Below are 18,211 nucleotides of genomic sequence, written 5' to 3'. Positions count from 1 at the left end.
CACATTTGACCTTAGCATGTGCATTTTTGTACGAGTTACTTGGCTGGAGAGATGCATTGCAAAATCTGGGTAAGTGCAAAGTCAAAGAATGCCTGTGTTTCTGTTTGCATACTGTTTCAAAAAGTGTGACCACACTAGGTTTGCCTTTAAATGTGAACTGAATCAAATTTCTTACCCATCCCTACATACAACTATTACCCATCTCTAGCTAAAACAGCGCTTAAACGTCTACAAATTCTCCCAGTTCTCTCGAAGTCTGCAACCTCTCTGTAATGCTTATAATGACATTAGCTATAAAACAAAATAGTCTCTTCTTCCTTCTGTCCAAAGTGTGTTTTCCTTGCACGCTCCTCAGTTGGGAGGTTCCTGTGCTTACTCTAGGCATACCTTTCATCTCTAGCACTTTGCTGTCTGTCATTTGGGGATGGGGAACCTGTGGCCCACAATGTTGCCGGACTTCAACTCCCACCAAGCCTAGCCAGCAAGGCCAATGGCCAGAGATGATGGAAGTTGTGGTCCAGTAACACCTGGAGGGTTGCAGGTTCCCTATCCATACTATAGTACCTATGAGAGAGAAGAAGTCACTGGCAACATAGTTTGAAATAATCTCTGTTCCAAGTTTGTCCAGTCACACCAAGCCCAAAATGACTGGCTCAAGTTGAGCAGTGGTAGCTGCTTCTACTTCTCATAAGTCAGCAAAGTGCAGCTAGCTATGGAAAAAACTGCCAGGTACGCTTCTGAGTCCTCAATGAACGATCAAGCCTTGGTCATTACCAGCAGTGTGGTCACAGAATTCCATCTAGTGGTCGTTGGTTGCATTACAAGCCTCTCATCAGTAGGGACTGCTTACGGGTTGTGTGAATTGTTTTTATTTCTGATCCTTGTCTGCCCTCTAATGGCTGAAAAGCCTCAGTCACAGGAAGGCAACCTTCACTCCAATGAGCACGGACATTATCAGCTCCCCCACTGAAAACACACATTTCCCAAATCCTTTTTGTGCATCAAGGAAACCGGGCCACTTTGACAGACAGGATGATGGATGAAACAGACCTTTGGCCGGCCAAAGCAAGACAGTTCTATGATTATTACTGCAATTTGATGTGTGCTGCTATCCACATAAATGTCCCGCGAAGAAGCTCACAACACAATGGGAAATGTCAAGACATAAGTAACATAAGAAGTTGCATTATATTGAGCCAGACCATTGGTCCATCTAGCTCAGGGTTGGCTACACAGAGGGGCAGGGGCTCTCCAGGATTCCAGATAGGGGCATTCACATCCCCTACATGAGCATGCCAGGGACCTGGGACCTTCTGCATGCAGAGCAGATCTCTGCCACTGAGCTATGGACCTTCGTTCCAGTAAGCAGTCTAAATACCAAGTCATTCTGAAACATAATGGAGCAAGCCAAGTAATTTTGATAACACAAGCATCATAACAATTTAAATTCATTCTATATATTAAAAAGCAACAACCACTGTTATCAGTAAAGGTAAAGGGACCCCTGACCATTAGGTCCAGTCGTGCCCGACACTGGCGTTGTGGCGCTCATCTCGCTTTATTGGCCGAGGGAGCCGGCATACAGCTTCCGGGTCATGTGGCCAGCATGACTAAGCCACTTCTGGCGAACCAGAGCAGCGCACGGAAACGCCGTTTACCTTCCCGCCGGAGTGGTACCTATTGATCTACTTGCACTTTGACGTGCTTTCGAACTGCTAGGTTGGCAGGAGCAGGGACCAAGCAATGGGAGCTCACCCCGTCGCGGGGATTCGAACTGCCGACCTTCTGATCGGCAAGTCCTAGGCTCTGTCGTTTAACCCACAGTGCCACCCACGTCCCACTGTTATCAGTATTATTTGTCAATTGCTCAAATTTAGGAAGCAGAGTCTGTTGTGAAAACTTTCCAGGGCAGCCAGGCATTAAAAAAACAAAAACATAACCATAACCAGCAGCAGCCAGTTCCTCAAAAGTGCCAAGGGCAGGAAATAGCAAGCAGATTTCTTGCGCCGTCTACCAAGTGATCTCTCACTATGTTCTGGCGCAGGTCTTAAAAACTTCAACAGCAAAAACACAGGGGTGGTGGGGGCCGTGTTCTGTCTCTTTCCTTGAGCTCTGGCTGTTCCTACAGTGGCTGGAGGGCCTGTGGTCACTGCAGAAGGATATCCACAGAAACCCACCTCTTCAGGGAAGCAGGTGTTTTCAACTGTCCCAAGCTAGGCCTCAACCCACAGCTAGATTCTTAGGAGCTGGGTGGCCTCGCTCTATGTTTCCCCTGAGGAAGCTTGCCTTGGCAGAACTAGCAGGAACCAGAGGAGGAGGAGGAGGAGGAGGAAGCAGTTGCTCTTCCTTTATTTAGCTTTGGTTCCATTGATATGTCCCTTGAGTACATAATCCTGTATCTGGGATAACACAATTCCCCAGTTCACACACCCTGGCAAAACCATAGCTCATTCCCTTCTGGGCAACCAGAATGGTCTTTTGGGGGCAGAGCCAGAGGCAAAAGTGGGTGAAGCAAAGAATGTCATTTTTACCTTTGATAGGCTTGCCACCCATCCCTTTGAAAAATGGGACTGTCCTTTAAAAAAATAATTTTTTTAAAAAATATATATCTTTTTTTAAAAAAATAAACATTAATGTTCTGTTTTTGAACTTGGACCTCATCTTCCTCAAAACTGTGCAGCCAGGAGGTGGGTCCGGTCACTGGTGGGAGGAATGGAGCGAGAGAGGCTGAGCAGGAGTTTGTGCAGGGAGAGGGTTGGTCTATGGGAGAAGCAGAGCGACAGTGATCACAGGACACAGGCAGAGAGTGCGGTGGGTCTGGGAGGAGGCGTTTGAGAGAGAGAGATTTAGTGTGGGCAGAGGCTGGGATGCAGAGAGTAAGAAAGAGAGTTTGCACAGGCCTGCTGTGGTGGAGAGTGGTGTAAGAGTTTGCGCGGACACAGGGTTGGTAGGAGGTGGAGAGAGGGGGTTTGCATGGGCCTGGTCCCATGAAGTCTCAGGAGAGAGAGTTTTTGTGTGGGCACAGAGTGGGTCAGAGAGTGAGGGGGAGGGGTTTCACACAGATCTTCCCAGGTCTGTCCCAAGGGCCATTTCAAGATATCTGGAGGGCTGCATTTGTCCCCCAGGTCTGAGCTTGCCCACCCATGCCATAATGAATGATTTACTGCAAACACAGGAATTTCTCCCACTTAGCTCCTTCCCTGGAGCAAGTGGGGGCAACAAACCACACTCAGCATTATGGCTGAACCAGAGATTGTGGTTTATTTCGCTCAAGCCAAGAACAAACCTTAGCTTCACATTGTGGTTTGTTTGGGGATGAAACAAACCATGATCCCCAGTGCAGACATGACTCTAAGCCAAGGAATGTGGGTTTTTGCTCCTATTTGTGCTAGGGCAGCCACATAACAGGTGAATGCAGCTCTGATGACAACTTTGCCACAGACCTTCCAGAAGTGATCCCCCAGACAGAATGTAAGATGTGCAACATGCCTGGAGCTCTGTGGAAACAAGTGCAGCTAATTTGCAGAAATAAAATGCACCAGCCTGGTTTATCTGTCTAGAGACCCTCCGAGCAGTGATGCTCTAAACCCAAGCAGGGGGGCACTGGGTAATGGAGGCACAAAAGCAACACACACTGTACACAGTTGCTGTGAGGTGTGAGTCATTAAACCTTCTTACACAAGCACACCCACAGAGTACAGCTGTGAAAAGAGGCAGCCAAGGAGAAGTGGTAGGAATGCGTAGGGTATTTGCAGATGCAAGCAGACAAGAGGAACTGCTAAACAAAGCAAAGATCAGGCAAGGATCATGGGGGACAAAAGAGGAACAGGAACTACAGTTCCCAAGTTTGTTAATACCCAGCTCCCAGAAAGCACCATCAAAGGTTAACACAAAATGCTAGAAAACTCTCCAGGAGCCCCTTATTTTCCTGAGGAACTGAGATGCTAAATTCAATGATGACAAAACTAAAGAGGGCCCTCTTAATGCCAGTCTAGTTTTAGGATATGATGCTATAGTGCCAACTTTGTGTGGCATTGCTACATATCAGGAACACAGAGACTAAGCCCAACACAGAAAAATATGATCTACAGGTTTCCACAAAACCTTACCAATCATTATTGATGGCATGTACTCAAGCCTGTTCACTTCTTTAAAGATATGGAGTGCACTTCTGTCACTCTCATGTGTGTAAGAAATTGCTCTCAGGATCTCATATCTGTAGTAGTTTCTGTCCAATTATATGTGCACAGACTGTGTACCTAATAAGTGAACCCAGTGCAATAAGTATGACACACACTGAATCAGGTTCACTTATGTATAACCTGTGAACCTGGCTATCAGTTGCAGATTTCAAGAACTTGCACAAATCTTTGCAAATTGCCAGGGAAGTCAATGGGACTTCGGTGGGCATCAGCAATGATAAGCAGGCATGGGTTGTGGCTGGGGGTCAATGCCTATCATCATGACTTCCTCTTCTGAGACAGCTGTCCCTCTCCTGCTTTCAGGTTCTAGGTAACCAATTTATACCAGCTGCCATTCAGATTTTTCAAGCTAAAGTGTCATACCAGCTACTTTTTGGGATCCCAATATGGATACAAGCATATAATAGTGATTTAAATAAGATACACTCAAGTTTCTTCGGGCTCCCAAATTCAATCAAGTATGAGACAATGTGTGCAGAATTAGGTATACACATGATGGAATATTGGGCGTGGACTAGCACTATAAAATACTGGCCACATTGCCATTTTCGTTCCCAACCTTCAAGTATGCTTTCCGATTTACTTAAGGACTCCTATAAATCCAGATGGCTCCAACTCATACATAGCAGAATTAGATCTACTGTATTGATATTGACTTGGAATTATTGCATAATTCTATTATTGCATAATTCTAGTGAGCAATATATTTATCGCAATATCCAAATTAGATTAAGGGATATTGAAAAACAAAACATTGAGTCAGCTGTAGATAAAATCTGCTCCCCCCAAGTTCTATGGTTTAAATACAACTGATAACAGGATCACTTATATCTCAAAGTTAATAATTCCAGCCCATTTCCCCCTCAGATTTTGTTAAGGGCAGATATTTAAACATCCCTAGAAATGATAGACATTGAGGATGTTATTTGAATGTGCCAGACACTGTAGAACATATTCTTTTCTATTGTCCACTGCACAACCAGGTACATAAACACGTTATCCCCCTTTTTGGGTAGTTAAACATCATGGCACAATGAAAATATCAGATTCTACCTGTCTGATATTAACCTGGAGGTAACTGCAAGGGTGATTGAGTTACTGTCGATAGTATCTCTTAGTAAATGACACAGTTTAGCAGGAAGACACTCCAATAAAAATTTCTGTTACTATATATCTTCTATGGCTGCTTCTTTGTTTAAATTTTTGTATATGGATGTTTTAAGATGGCCTATATCTGTAATGCCTAATAAAGGTTTGGAGAAAGAAAACTGTCAGGTTCTAGATCCCTCTCCCTGGCATAGCACTGCTGATCCCTACATTTTCAGTACATTTTGCTGGTATATTGCTTAATCCACAACAGAGAGTGACAGATGTTCCTCTTCTGTGTCTTTTGTGTCTAGTAAAGCAAAAAAAAATTGCCATTGTGCAAGACTCTGTTTTCATCTTTACTTGCGAATCTTCTCTCTTTATCTGCTGGAGTGAGATGGAGAACTTTGTGCATCTCATCTTCTTGGTCTCCTTGTCAGGTATGAGATTTAGAATCCTATGCTGGTTGGATAAGTGGGTGATAAGCAGGCTATAGGAACAGATTAGTATGAATGGGTCAGATAAGGACTGGGTTGATATGCATGCATGATGCTGAAGGCAAGGCACAATTGATCCTGCTGAAAACAAGCTATCTGGACTAAGAAACTTTTTACTAAAATGTCATTCTTAATTTGCCAAGCACCAGTGGTACATCTTGCTTGCTTCTGCTGTCTCCATGTGGCACGCTTTGCAAATTGCATTGAATAGGATAATGGGCTAGGGATAGTGTATATGGAAAGTTATGTCCACAGTACAAGAGACTGAGCTAAAGGAGTCTGTTGGGTCTGTCCTCTGGCTGTATAGACATAACATTCTATCATTCTGTACAGCAGATACAAATTACGAGAACCTCAAACTGTGATCAGCCAAAGGGCAAAGCAGAAGCACTCTGTGCTAGATGAGAACATAAGGAAAACCCGCCTATATCAAGCCAGAGGCCAACTAGTCCAGCGTCTTGTTCTCACAATGGCAAACCAGATTCCTATGCTAATGCAACAACAGTGGAAGCTGAAGAAAGCCATCATGGCTATTAGCCACTGATAGCCTTATCCTCCATGATATTTATGCTTACTTTTATTTATTTATCCATTTGCTCCGCTTGCTTGCGTGCTTGTTTCACATCCCACTATATTCGGTGGGTGCAGAGGAGTTTGTACCCTCCTCTTTGCCACAGGGGAGGGCTGAAAATGGGCAAGGAATGGAGTAGCGATGAGATAAGAAATATTTGAATCATGACAGGATGTGTTTAGCAAAAATCTTTGCGTTGATCAGAAATAGTAGTTAAAAACAGTCATTGGAGGCTGTGAGTTTAAGGGATGGTGATGTGGAGGGGATGCTAAACCCTTTCTCATCCAGCCATTTCTCTTCTTCTCAGTCCTCCCCTCCACTATTTTTCACCTCTAAGGAGAACATAACACACACACTATTAAAGGTTACCAATGTGCAAAATATACATCATTCTGCAAGGGAATGAAAAGGACCGACACATGTACAGAATGTTATAGATTGCAAGGGAGTTGCACTGGTGTGAACGCAACCTTTCAAAGCTGCAACAAGAGGCATTCTGGACCATGAAGCAACATGAAACTGTTTCTTCAGGCAGCAGATTCCATTTTCCCCTGTCCCAGTTCAGAAAAGGGGTTGAAGGCGATTCTGACTTCAAGTGCAAAAATCTCTAAGTAATTCCCTTATGCAGTGGAATCGCCCGTGTCAAGAAAAGATGCACTAGAGAGAGCTCCTCTGTCTATATCAATAGATTTCCTTCTCTCGAAATTGGTCGCTAAATCATAGAATCATAGAACTGTGGAGCTGAAAGGGACCCCAAGGGTTGGATAATCCAACCCCTTACAATGCAGGCAGAGAGCTCTTCCAAAAGACCTGTTTGTTGAGCATTCATCCCAATTTGTTGCACACATTTGCACAGAGGTTGTACGAGGTTATATTGAGCATGCGTCCGGATTTGTTTGCGTGGAGGTTATATGACATCACCAAACATCACCATTATCCCACACTTTGCATTACATTTCCCCATTATTTTTCTAACTCCCCCAAATCTGCGGGTTTCGGGGAGAGGGTTTGTTCTGCCAGACTTTGATTGCTCAACCTAACTTTCCCACCGTATGACTGAATCATACCCACAAAATAGTGACAGTCTGAAAGCAGCCTCAGGCTGCTCTTCCGCAATCCCCATATTGCACCACTCTGGAGCAGGACTTAAGGCAGAGGCAGCATGCGTGAGTCACATCTGACCAAATCATACTTTGCATTACTCATGCTTTTTAAAAATGTGCTTAAGCTAGCCATTTTTATTTTGAACAAGAAGCAGATTTGTGGGCTTCTGATCCTGAATTTATTCCTGGTCCAAATTGACAGCCTGCTGCATTTTGCCCCCACCAGCTGCTTTGTGCCACCGTAAGTAAAGTTAACAGCACTTGGGGGGGATAAACAGCCACAGGAGAAGGAGAATTTTCAGCTGGAAATCAGTATGGGGCCTGACCTAGATCAGGAGCATGTTCTGGATTAAGGCCCCCCACAGCTGCTGCTCCTTCACACAAAAATGCCCAGCTTAAGCAAGATTTTTAAAAAAAAAAATGTAAAAAAGCATGAATATAACAATGTTTTTAATAGGCCTTTGACCTGGCTCCAAGGTCTCGCATCTATTAAAACAACCTAGTAACCTTCCCACCAGTGATGCAGAGACTTCAGAGACCTCAAGGTTTGGCACAAACTGAATTTTTAAAAGTTGTTGACTAAAGCAATTTGCAAGCAAATCAGCTGGGGTGTGGGTGGGTGGATTTGTCTTCTTACATCGAGGGATCTCCTCCCCATTTGTGCAGGTCATGTATATTGTAAACTATATATATCTGAGCAATGTGGGTGGGGCTCTGGGTGATTTGGCCCCAGTGCTGTAATATGGTCACCTCCCATTACAAAAATGGAAGTATGGAATACAACCCTTCTCTCCTTCCTAGAAGCATACGCGACTGAGGATGTTCCAACGGTGTATGGTGTCGAAGGAGAGCCCATCACCATCAATTGCACTTACAACCCCCAGGAGAACCAGTGGAGAGAGAAGAGTTGGTGCAAGCTCATCGGTGAGATGTCATGTCAGCATATTGTCAGTGCCCGGCGTTTTTGGATGCCGTTCCTCAAAAGAAAGAATGGCACCACCGCCATTGCGGACAACATCCAGAAGGGGATTCTCACAGTGACCATTGACCCATTCCAGAAAGAGGATGCTGGTTTGTATCAGTGCAAGACGGAATTCTTGGGGCTTACGAATATCCTGCAGAAAGTGAAGGTGGAAGTTCTGACAGGTAAGTCCCACCAGTGTCTTTAATCAGCTGTAAGCCTTGCCTTCTAAATAGTCATGTCTATGATACAAAATTATGACCCCAAATAAGATATTAGACCCACTGTACAAAGACATGATGAAAAACAGGCACAGGCGTAAACTTCTTGCTCAGCACAAAGGAAGGCGAGGAAGAGCTTTTTTCTCACTCTTCTTGTATAGCTTCCCCCAGTGCTTTTTTTCTGGGGTGATGCAGGGGTACACATACCCCCTAAACATTTTGTGAATCTAAGTTTGGTCTCATTGAGGGGCAGTATTTCAATATGAGTAGGAAAATGAGAGTACCTCTGAACTTTTTTTTTTTAAGAAAAAAAGCACTGGCCTTCCCTGTTTCAACAAAGATGGAAGACTTCAGCTACAGAGCAATGTCCTGAAGGCTGCAGTCTACACACTTAGGGTACTTACATGGGAGTAAGTTCCATTGAGAACTTCCAAGTAGAGATGTATAGGATTCCACTGCTAGTCCAAAACCTACAAGTGGTCTTTGGGCTCATCTATACTGTTGCTTAATGGGGATAGTTAGCTTCCTGTGCTTCCATTGATTCTGTGTTGTCTGAATGCCATTCTTCTCCAAATTACTGTCTTCTCATCTTTCTCTCTTCCTCAATCTGGATTTTCTAATACCTTCTCCTTTTTGGAGTATCCATGGCATGCAAAAATCCAGACTGAGAAAGAGAGGAAAGCAGTGGTTTGGAGAACATCCTATGCCCAACAGTGAATTGATGGAGGTACAAGGAAACTTGCTATCCACAATGAGCAACAGTATGGATGAGCCGGTCATGTTTATTCCTGGTTGTGACAGAGGCCTGCTCTTAATCATTGCCTTGGGTAAAGGAGCAGAAGGTAAATAGGGGTTTACTCTGATCAATCTCTGACTGATTTGCAGTTGATAGACAATTGGAGTCAGAAATCCTTGCTCAGCAGTAGCAGCAACAACTAGAAAAAGCTTTCCTCCTCTGTACAAAGTTGCTGGGAAAACAAGTCTTGGGAGAAAACCAAGAGTGGATTTATTGTGTGAAAGGACTAAAAAAGAAAGAAAGAAGAATTTAGCACCAATCCCAAATCCCTGGGCAGAGCTTATACTCAGATGTACCTTGCTCCTTAATTCTTAACATATGTCCACTTGCCTGGGCCACTATTCTGCACCAGCTGCGATTGGTGGACCTCATGATTCTGGTAAAAAATCTGCCCACCACTGCCTTAAGATGTTCTTATTTTGCCAGCTAAATTGCTGTGTTTCTGCCACCAGGTCTATGGGAGACTGAGGCACCTGAGGAGCCCAGAGCAGTGCACAGCATCTCCAGGTAAATCTGTACATTCGTTTTATTGGTAAGCCTCGGGCATATTGTCATATATGCAAATAAATATATGCATATACATGTACTTTGCCTATATGCAAATATCTACCCTGTCCTTCTGTGAGAAGTACTCTCAAGGGACTCAGCTATACAGCTGCAAATATAACGTTTTAAGTGCATTAGACAAATGTGACACTAGGTGGCACTGATGGGATAATGGCAAACTCCGTATATATTTTAAAACATTTTTTTTTAATTTCACAGTGGTTTTTTTTATCTGTGTGGATTCAGCCAAGGTGGCTTACATGGCAAAATCTGAATAAAAAGCAAGTTGAAATGAATAATAACCATTAGAACACAAAAATAACAGCAGCGCAGGAAACATCTCAGCACACACCTAAACTTCATCAGCTCGAGGCTGGGGGGTGGGGAGCTGGAATGAATAAATCCCATGCCAAGCTACTCTGGTATGGGGAGTGCACAACAGGTTTTTAAGTAGCAAGCTTGGCAGTTCTTACTATAGATAGGATACAAATACAGTGGTACCTCTGGGTACATACTTAATTCGTTCCGGAGGTCTGTTCTTAACCTGAAACTGTTCTTAACCTGAAGCACCACTTTAGCTAATGGGGCCTCCCGCTGCTGCCGTGCCACCACTGCACGATTTCTATTCTCATCCTGAAGCAAAGTTCTTAACCCGAGGTACTATTTCTGGGTTAGCGGAGTCTGTAACCTGAAGCATCTGTAACCTGAAGCGTATGGAACCCGAGGTACCACTGTGCAGTCGAAGTTGAAGCCTGGTTTTTCATTAAGGAAATTTAGGCTCTTTCCCACTGATGGTTTGTGAAGCCGTGTGTGCATGGCATTAGCCACAATCCATGTCTATCCTGCAGATGATTGAGAAGTCCTGCGTTTTGGTGTGCTTCCCCCCCCCCAAACCAGCTTCGATCTGATCTGAAAATGTTAAGACGTATTAAGACATCCCAACACACTGGTGTGGGTAGAGAGTGAGTGACTCAGAAGCACATCCAGCCATATTGAGGCGTACAATAACTTGCAGGTACTTTTTCAGGCGAGGGGTGGAGGAGGTAAGCAACCTCGCTGCATTTTAAGTTGGCAATATGCATACAGCCGGTTAGTGATGAAGCTTGATGACAGAGATGAGAGACAGATATGATGGCTTTAATAGACTTACGTCCTTCCTTGGGACTTTATCACTTTTTGGTCCAGCAGGTTTTTAGGTGGCAATGTGTATAGATCAATTAGTGGTGGTCTAGCCTTGCTGGATTTTGGAGACCTCTCTGCTCGTTCTGGTGAGTGAGAGGTACCAGACTCCTGCCCAGTTGGTTTCACTGTAGGAAGACAATAGCTTCCTTCACAATCTTGAGTGTGAAGGAAGTTAGTAGAGTAGATGCCACACCTCACCTCACTGAGCCTGGGCCTGTTCCTGTTCAACATGTAGCCTGCAAAAGAATATTATTATTATTATAATAATAATAATAATAACAATGCTGCCATGGAGCAAAGCACCTCATCCAACTAAACTGCAGGGGATTCGAAGGACTCAGATGTGTTTCCAATCCTTGGAATTAGATTTGCCTGACCATCTCTTAAGAAATTACCCTAATCATCATCTCCCCCCTGTGTTGCAGAAGGGAAAATGTATTCGAGGCCCTATTGAACCTTGTATTTCCTTGGAGATTTCCGATTCTCTGCATCCTCCCCTCTTCTTGACTGGCACATCTCACCAGGGATATGCAAGATGATTCTGACATAGAAATTACCCATTCTCATTACAGCTCCTACACTTGTGTTGCTAGCAAGTGACAAAGGGTGGGCTCAAATAAATCTGCTAAATGTGATTACCTTGAACATAATTCACTGGGACTCCTCAGCTGTGACATCTCAGGAGTGATTCAGCTGTTATTTGCCCATGTAAGGCACAAACAGACATGCTGGTAGCAGATTCCAAGCCAGGCCTATAAAGCAAGGCAGCAGGGGAGATTTAAAGCACAGTGTGAGGAGGCAGGAGGAGAAAGCTAACTCCATCCCTCTCCTATGCTTTCCTGATGAAACTTGAATCAATGCAATGCTTCATACTAGGGGTAGCCAATATGTCATAGAATCATGAGCTGGAAGGCACCCCGAGGGTCATCTAGTCCAACCCCCTGCAATGCAGGATTCTCTATTAATGCACACCTGACAGATAGCCATCCAACCTCTGCTTAAAAACGCCAAGGAAGGGGAGTCCACCACCTTCTGGAGAAATGTGTTCCACAGCTCTTACTATCAAAACGTTCTTCCTAATGTTTAGTCAGAATCTCCTTCCTTGTAACTGGAATCCATTGGTTCGAGTCTTACCCTGAAGAACAGGAGAAGACAAGCTTTCTCCGTCTTCCAATGTGTCTGCCCTTTTAGATAGTTGAAGGTGGCCATCATATCTCCTATTAGTCTCCTCTAAACATACCCAATTCCCTCAACCGTTCCTAAGGCTTGTTGTTGGACTACAACTCCCATCAGCCCCAGCCAGGATGGTGGGAATTGTAGTCCAACAGAGCACCATATTGGCTACCCCACCATTGAAAAATGATCTGGAAACTTCAGCTGGTCCAAAATAGGGCAGCAAGATTATTGTGAACAGGCTGAAATGGTGACATTATGCCAGTGCTTTGCTATCTGCACTGACTTCCAGCCTGTTTCAAGGCTCAGTTCAAAGGTCTGGTATGACTTTTGAATAGCTTGCAGCCAGGGTACCTGAGGGAACAACTCTCATATACCTGTCTGCATGCTAAAATAATATTCAGAGGCCCTTCTCCACCTGCCCACCCCAACCCCATTAGGCCAGGCAGAAGACTACTGAAGACAGGACCCTTTCAGTGGTAGCCCCCTACTTGTGGAAAGCCCTCCTCAGCAGGGCTCACTTGACACCTACATTGTGGTTTTTACTGCATCTGGATAAGGCCTCTTTATTTCCCCAGGCTTTTCAGTTTTAAAAGCATGTTTTGGGTACTTTTTTAGACCTTCGGACCTATTGGTTTTAGTTTAAAGTTGTTTTAACTGCTGTTTGATTTCATATTTTTATAATATTTTTATATTTTATTAGGTGTGGGTGTTTTAAATGTACACCATCCAAATAAATTACTGTTAATGGATGGTATGAAAACGCTGTAAATTAAGTGCTTTTTAACTATTTCCATACTGGTGGGAATTCTTTCCTGTTATACCCTCCGCCCCTAAAGTCAGAAAAGTTAGCTTTTAAAAGAACTGCTGGGGTACTGGTAGGGGAAAGGTTCGTCCCCCACACCCAATCCATGCTCCCCTGCTTTGTCAGGAACCCAGTCTTGACACTCGGGATTGATGCCATCATGTGTACTTTGGCCCTTAGAGAACAGAATATTTCCAGTCTCTGTAGGAAGAGTTTCCACCCTTCATTAGGCTTCCATGTGGAATGCAAACTCTTGGCAGCAAAATGAATTTTATACTTGCCAAAAGCTATGTTAAACAAATGGAACTCGACAGGAGGAACATTTTCAAAACACAATGAACTGTGAAGGAAGGCAAAAGCACCTCATAAATCTAGCCAAGCTAAAAAATCTTAACTTTCCTCTTCCATGTGAATGTTAAGACCCTCAGTTCCATATCCCACTTCTTCTTTTTTCCATGGAGCTCCATGTTCCATCCAGGCTCAGACCAGCTTTGCTTCAGCAACACGGCTGCGTCACATTCCTTCAGACCGTGGCTGTGTACACATTGCCATCTTAAAGCACAGCCGGGTCATTCTTTTTCTCAATGAAAGAACTAAATCCTTTTGGGAGGGATGGAGTAACACATGATACACTGTATTTCATAAGGAAGGACAGAATATATACGGATTGCAGCTAATGCCATGTGTACTCTGTTTCCCAACCCAGCAGTGGCACCCCACTGAATGCTGAGTGAATGGGAATGTGCACACAGCCCATGTCCTGGGCTCCGGGGAAGGCAACTCAGCAGCTAAAATCTGTAAAAAGCACTCCCACTGCCCTCCCCTGGAGCTCAATGAGATTGAGTGGCATCAAGGAGCATCCAAGACTGCATACTTACTCCTTAAGGGAAAGTGTGAGTCCATCAAGGACAGCACAAACCCCAAGACCTACCCCTCAGCACCTCCGTCTTGTCAGGCTATGGCTGGTGGCTGATGCAAATAAAGATTCATTCATTCATTGTCAGGCTCACTGTCCATTTGTTATCCATCATCTAGGGAACTATTCAAGGTCTCCTAAAAGTGGCATACAACAAGCAGAGCTGGGGACTTCTTCATATATAGGAGATATTGAGCTTTGGTTATTCGTGCACAGCTGCTATTGCTGCATGTAAATATTGACAAGAGTGGGAAGAGGGATCTTTGAGGTAGAGCCAAACCATCTATGGGCAGCTTCTGATACCATACATTACATTAGGCTCTTGCAATGTCTATGAGCCCTGCAACTCTAAGCAACTTTGAATGTGAGTTGGGGCATCAAGCAAAAGGAAATAAGCCTTGCACTGCAGAGTTTGGCACTCTGAGCTTTTATGTTAGTGCATCAACGGGGAAACTCTGCCCACCAAATGTTGCTGAACTCCAACTCCCAACAGCCCCACCCAGCATTGTCCACGGGAGGGAGTTGTCATCCAACATCATCTGCAGGTCCATGAGTCCCCTCCTCCCCGTGTTACTGCATACAAAGTTAACTAGTTAAGCTCAAAAATAATTCTGGAACATTGCACCTGAGTCCTCACTGCTTAAAGACCAATAAAACCGCTGCAGTTTCATTACTTCACTATTTCTGCATTTGCAGTGCAATTCTATTCAGAAGCAAGTCCCACTGTGTACAATGAATACTGTAGTTCCCTGGGTAAATCTGAAGGACTTGTGATCAAGTGGTATATAAATTTGATGAAAAAAATACATAAATAAAGGAAATGACACCTGGACATATTAATTAGAACTGGCAGTCGCTAGCTACCCCAAGTGAAATGGCTGCAATGTAAAATAGCAACAGCCATGCCAAGCAACCTCGAGTGGCTCAATTTGAGAAATTGTTTTCCCTCCCTTTCTTTATTATAATTCTTTTCACAATAAATTACCTGCTTCATGCCCTGTCGCTTTGTATCTTTCCAAAGCACCCTGTCAGATGCTGAAGTCAATCTTCGCTTCCTTGTGGCTGGATTCTTGGGTTTCAAGCTCCTGGTTGCTGTAGTCATCTTGATCGCTGCCAAGAGCCAGTGCAGCAGACAGACAAAGGATAAGAGCCATGGAGAAAATGAGCACCAGCTCTTCCCAATCACAGGTGATGTCAGTACTCTGAGTGCAAGAGACTACTGAGAGCAGGGCTGCTGCAAAGGTCCTTTTTAAATGACTTCCACAGAACATGAATGGGGCTGGCCATATCTTGTGCCAACCTAGTAGAGTAGGGAATGTCAAGGTGAGTGCCTCACTGTTCTGTACCCTAGACCACCTTGCAGAGCATTTTGGCGGCATACAACCAGCTTACACAAGGAGCCAAAAATGCTAAGATGGGAGCCCAAATGTGTATGTTGTTTCCAGCAAGGTGAGTGCCTCCTGGAGCTGAGTTGCCTACGTCTAGTCTAGACCTGAACTTAATGCAGCCCAGAATCACCTGTGACATCACTGAATTCTGGGGCCTGTTTTCAGTTAGTGTGCAGAGCTACCCACAGTGCAAACAGCACACAATCTTGGATTTCTGCATTGCTTCCTTGAATCGTGGCTCTCCTGGTGGCTGCCTATTCTAGCCGTGCTTTTCAGTTGCCCCCTCCCACAGCCGATGGGTACATTCGCAATACAAGTTCATGACTTTCCACAATTAATTCTGATGACAAGTTCTGTGAAAATGCTATAAATTTGTTGAGAGACATCCAGCAATCAAGCCCTGTTGTGCCTTCTGGAAAAACCCATGGCATTGCTAACCCCAAAATGGAAATAATGAGTCAGGAATTTAGTGTGATGCAATGGGCTTGTAGATCACGAGTTCTCTAAGTGACACATTTGAGGCATTGCTGTTTGTTCACAAGCTTTTAGAATGAATTACTGTTTCATTCTCCTACTCCACCACCCCAATATTCCAACTGCAAATTCATTTCTTTAAAATGAAAGCTTGGTGTGCTGTATATTAAATAGAGAAGATAACTTCATGTGGTTGTAGTGACCTTGGGTTATATTTGGATGCTTGTTTCATTTAATTTCATAGCACATATGTCTTTTCTCATTTCCAGGCTAAAAGGGAAAGCTTGGCATAAATGGGATGCGATGGAAAGACGAATGAGTAAGAATTCAAAGATAGGTGCATAGAAATTGCTCCAATAGACAAGATGTGAAGGACATGCTTGCTTTATCCTGTGGCCAGTGCCCCATGACCAATGCAAGGACTGTGGTGGTTCCATTTATAAAGCCAGATGTTGCCAGCAAGTCAAACTAAACTGCTTTGCTGTAGACAATAAAGAGTATCAGATGGATGCTCCACCCAGAAGCACTTTTAATATTATCTTGAGAACAATCTGTATAGTGTAAGAATAAATGTAAGAATGTACATCTCTTTCTCTAAGTTCTTTCTGTTGCAAAGGGAGCATAACAATAATTACATGCAGAAAAAGAAAAGAATGGCTCACACAATATAAACTGCAAGAACTCAAAACAAAGATAATAAAAACAAATTGTAGTATGAACACATAATAGTTCCTTGAGTGAATTTGAAACTTAAGTATGAAAATTATGAGTGTATGTAAAAAATTACCTCAAAGGTAACTGCTGCATTAGAGATGGCATTGGGGTTAGGTTGTACACTACATCAGACCCTCATGTTCATGTTGTCTCTGGGCATTTACGTACACATGCCCAGAGACAAGGTGTATCCTGCCACACCAGACTCACAATGGAATCCTGTTCATCTTTACTCAGAATTCCAAACCTAGAAATTTAACTTCTAGAGACTTTGGGGAGGGAGATGAACTCTGAAGAACACTTACTCTAGCAAATCATGTTTACAGTGCAATCCTGTGACACAGTAATCTGAGAGTAAGTCACAGTGAACACAATAAAACTTGTTCCTGAGCAAACATGAATAGGAAAGCACTGTCACAAATCTTTAACAAGGCATCCCCAAGAGACAGGACCAGGGATGGTGAGCTGCCAGGGACAGGGACAGACAAACAGAGATGTCCCTGGTAACTTGGGAAGAATGAAGTCCTTTGTCATGATTTGGTAGAACCTTGGAAGCTTATTGATGCATGTTATAAAATATACAGGTCTTGGTCACAACCTTGGGAACTCAGGTTCAAACCCCTTTCAAAGTCTTCAGGGCAAGGAGTCTGAAAGGTCAGGTCCATTGAATGTGGTGAACAGGGCAGCCCTACCATTAGACAGAGTGAGGCAGCCACCTTAGGAAGAAGCTGGGGGAGAGAAACTTTATCCTGGCCTTTAACACCTAACATATGACCACCCTGTTATTAGGTTGGAAGGGCAGGTCAGTAATTGAGTAAATCAGCAGCAGCACTAAAGATTTCCACTTCTCATGGTCAACTTAGGTCTTTTTGATACCTGGGTGAGGAACACTTCAACCAAATCAAAAGTTGACACAGATATCCACAAATATCATGCTGGGCACCAACCTAGACCACTGGTACCAAAACGTATGAGAAACTGCCGTACTAGAAAAGTTAACCAACAAACTCAAACTAGCAAGGGGACAAGCTACGGAGGATGCCTTCAACCCAGTGTCGTTCCCCTTTTTTATATACACAGGACAACAAGAAAATGACCTCTCCCCCACCACAACAGCATACAAATCAATATGGCTAACCTGACCCAACACCCTAGTCCACCTCCCTCACACAAATAAGCCACACTGCAATCAACTAAACACAACCAACCAAGCTCGGGAACCCCTAGGTAAAGGGACCCCTGACCATTAGGTACAGTCGTGACCGATTCTGGGGTTGCGGCACTCATCTCACTTTATTGGCCGAGGGAGCTGGCGTTCAGCTTCCGGGTCATGTGGCCAGCATGACTAAGCTGCTTCTGGCGAACCAGAGCAGCGCACAGAAACGCCATTTACCTTTCCGCTGGAGCGGTACCTATTTATCTACTTGCACTTTGGCGTGCTTTTGAACTGCTAGGTTGGCAGGAGCTGGGACCGAGCAACGTGAGCTCACCCCATTGTGGGGATTCGAACTGCCAACCTTCTGATCGGCAAGCCCTAGGCTGTGTGGTTTAACCCACAGGGCCACCCGGAACCCCA

The 18,211-nt window shown here is 44.1% G+C and overlaps 1 protein-coding gene across 3 annotated transcripts; it reads left to right on the top strand.

Annotated features, from left to right (window-relative positions):
- Nucleotides 1–5,578: 5,578 nt before the first annotated feature.
- On the top strand, nt 5,579–16,504 carry LOC128416048 (triggering receptor expressed on myeloid cells 2-like). 3 transcript variants are annotated; one of them, XM_053393110.1, is made up of 5 exons: nt 5,586–5,728; nt 8,261–8,605; nt 9,890–9,944; nt 15,081–15,247; nt 16,191–16,504. In XM_053393110.1, exons 1-5 carry the CDS (start codon nt 5,686–5,688, stop codon nt 16,193–16,195), a joined length of 615 nt encoding a protein of 204 aa, XP_053249085.1. In that variant the 5' UTR covers nt 5,586–5,685; the 3' UTR covers nt 16,196–16,504. The 3 variants fall into 3 exon arrangements, with proteins under 3 accessions (XP_053249084.1, XP_053249083.1, XP_053249085.1); XM_053393109.1 differs by having other exon boundaries at nt 5,579–5,728; nt 8,264–8,605; nt 15,081–16,504; XM_053393108.1 differs by having other exon boundaries at nt 5,584–5,728; nt 15,081–16,504.
- Nucleotides 16,505–18,211: the final 1,707 nt, after the last annotated feature.

Source organism: Podarcis raffonei, chromosome 6 (genome assembly GCF_027172205.1).
Source record: "Podarcis raffonei isolate rPodRaf1 chromosome 6, rPodRaf1.pri, whole genome shotgun sequence".
NCBI classification, from domain to species: Eukaryota; Metazoa; Chordata; class Lepidosauria; order Squamata; family Lacertidae; genus Podarcis; species Podarcis raffonei.
Note: the sequence above shows the minus strand (reverse complement) of the source record. Positions and strands in the feature narration are given on the sequence as shown.

Excerpts from the sequence above, each read along its gene's own strand:
- LOC128416048 (XM_053393108.1), top strand. The coding sequence starts at position 5,686 with ATGGAGAACTTTGTGCATCTCATCTTCTTGGTCTCCTTGTCAG. Across the intron at positions 5,729-8,260 it reads CTTCTTGGTCTCCTTGTCAG|AAGCATACGCGACTGAGGAT; the intron begins GTATGAGATTTA and ends TCTCCTTCCTAG. Across the intron at positions 8,606-9,889 it reads GAAGGTGGAAGTTCTGACAG|GTCTATGGGAGACTGAGGCA; the intron begins GTAAGTCCCACC and ends TTCTGCCACCAG.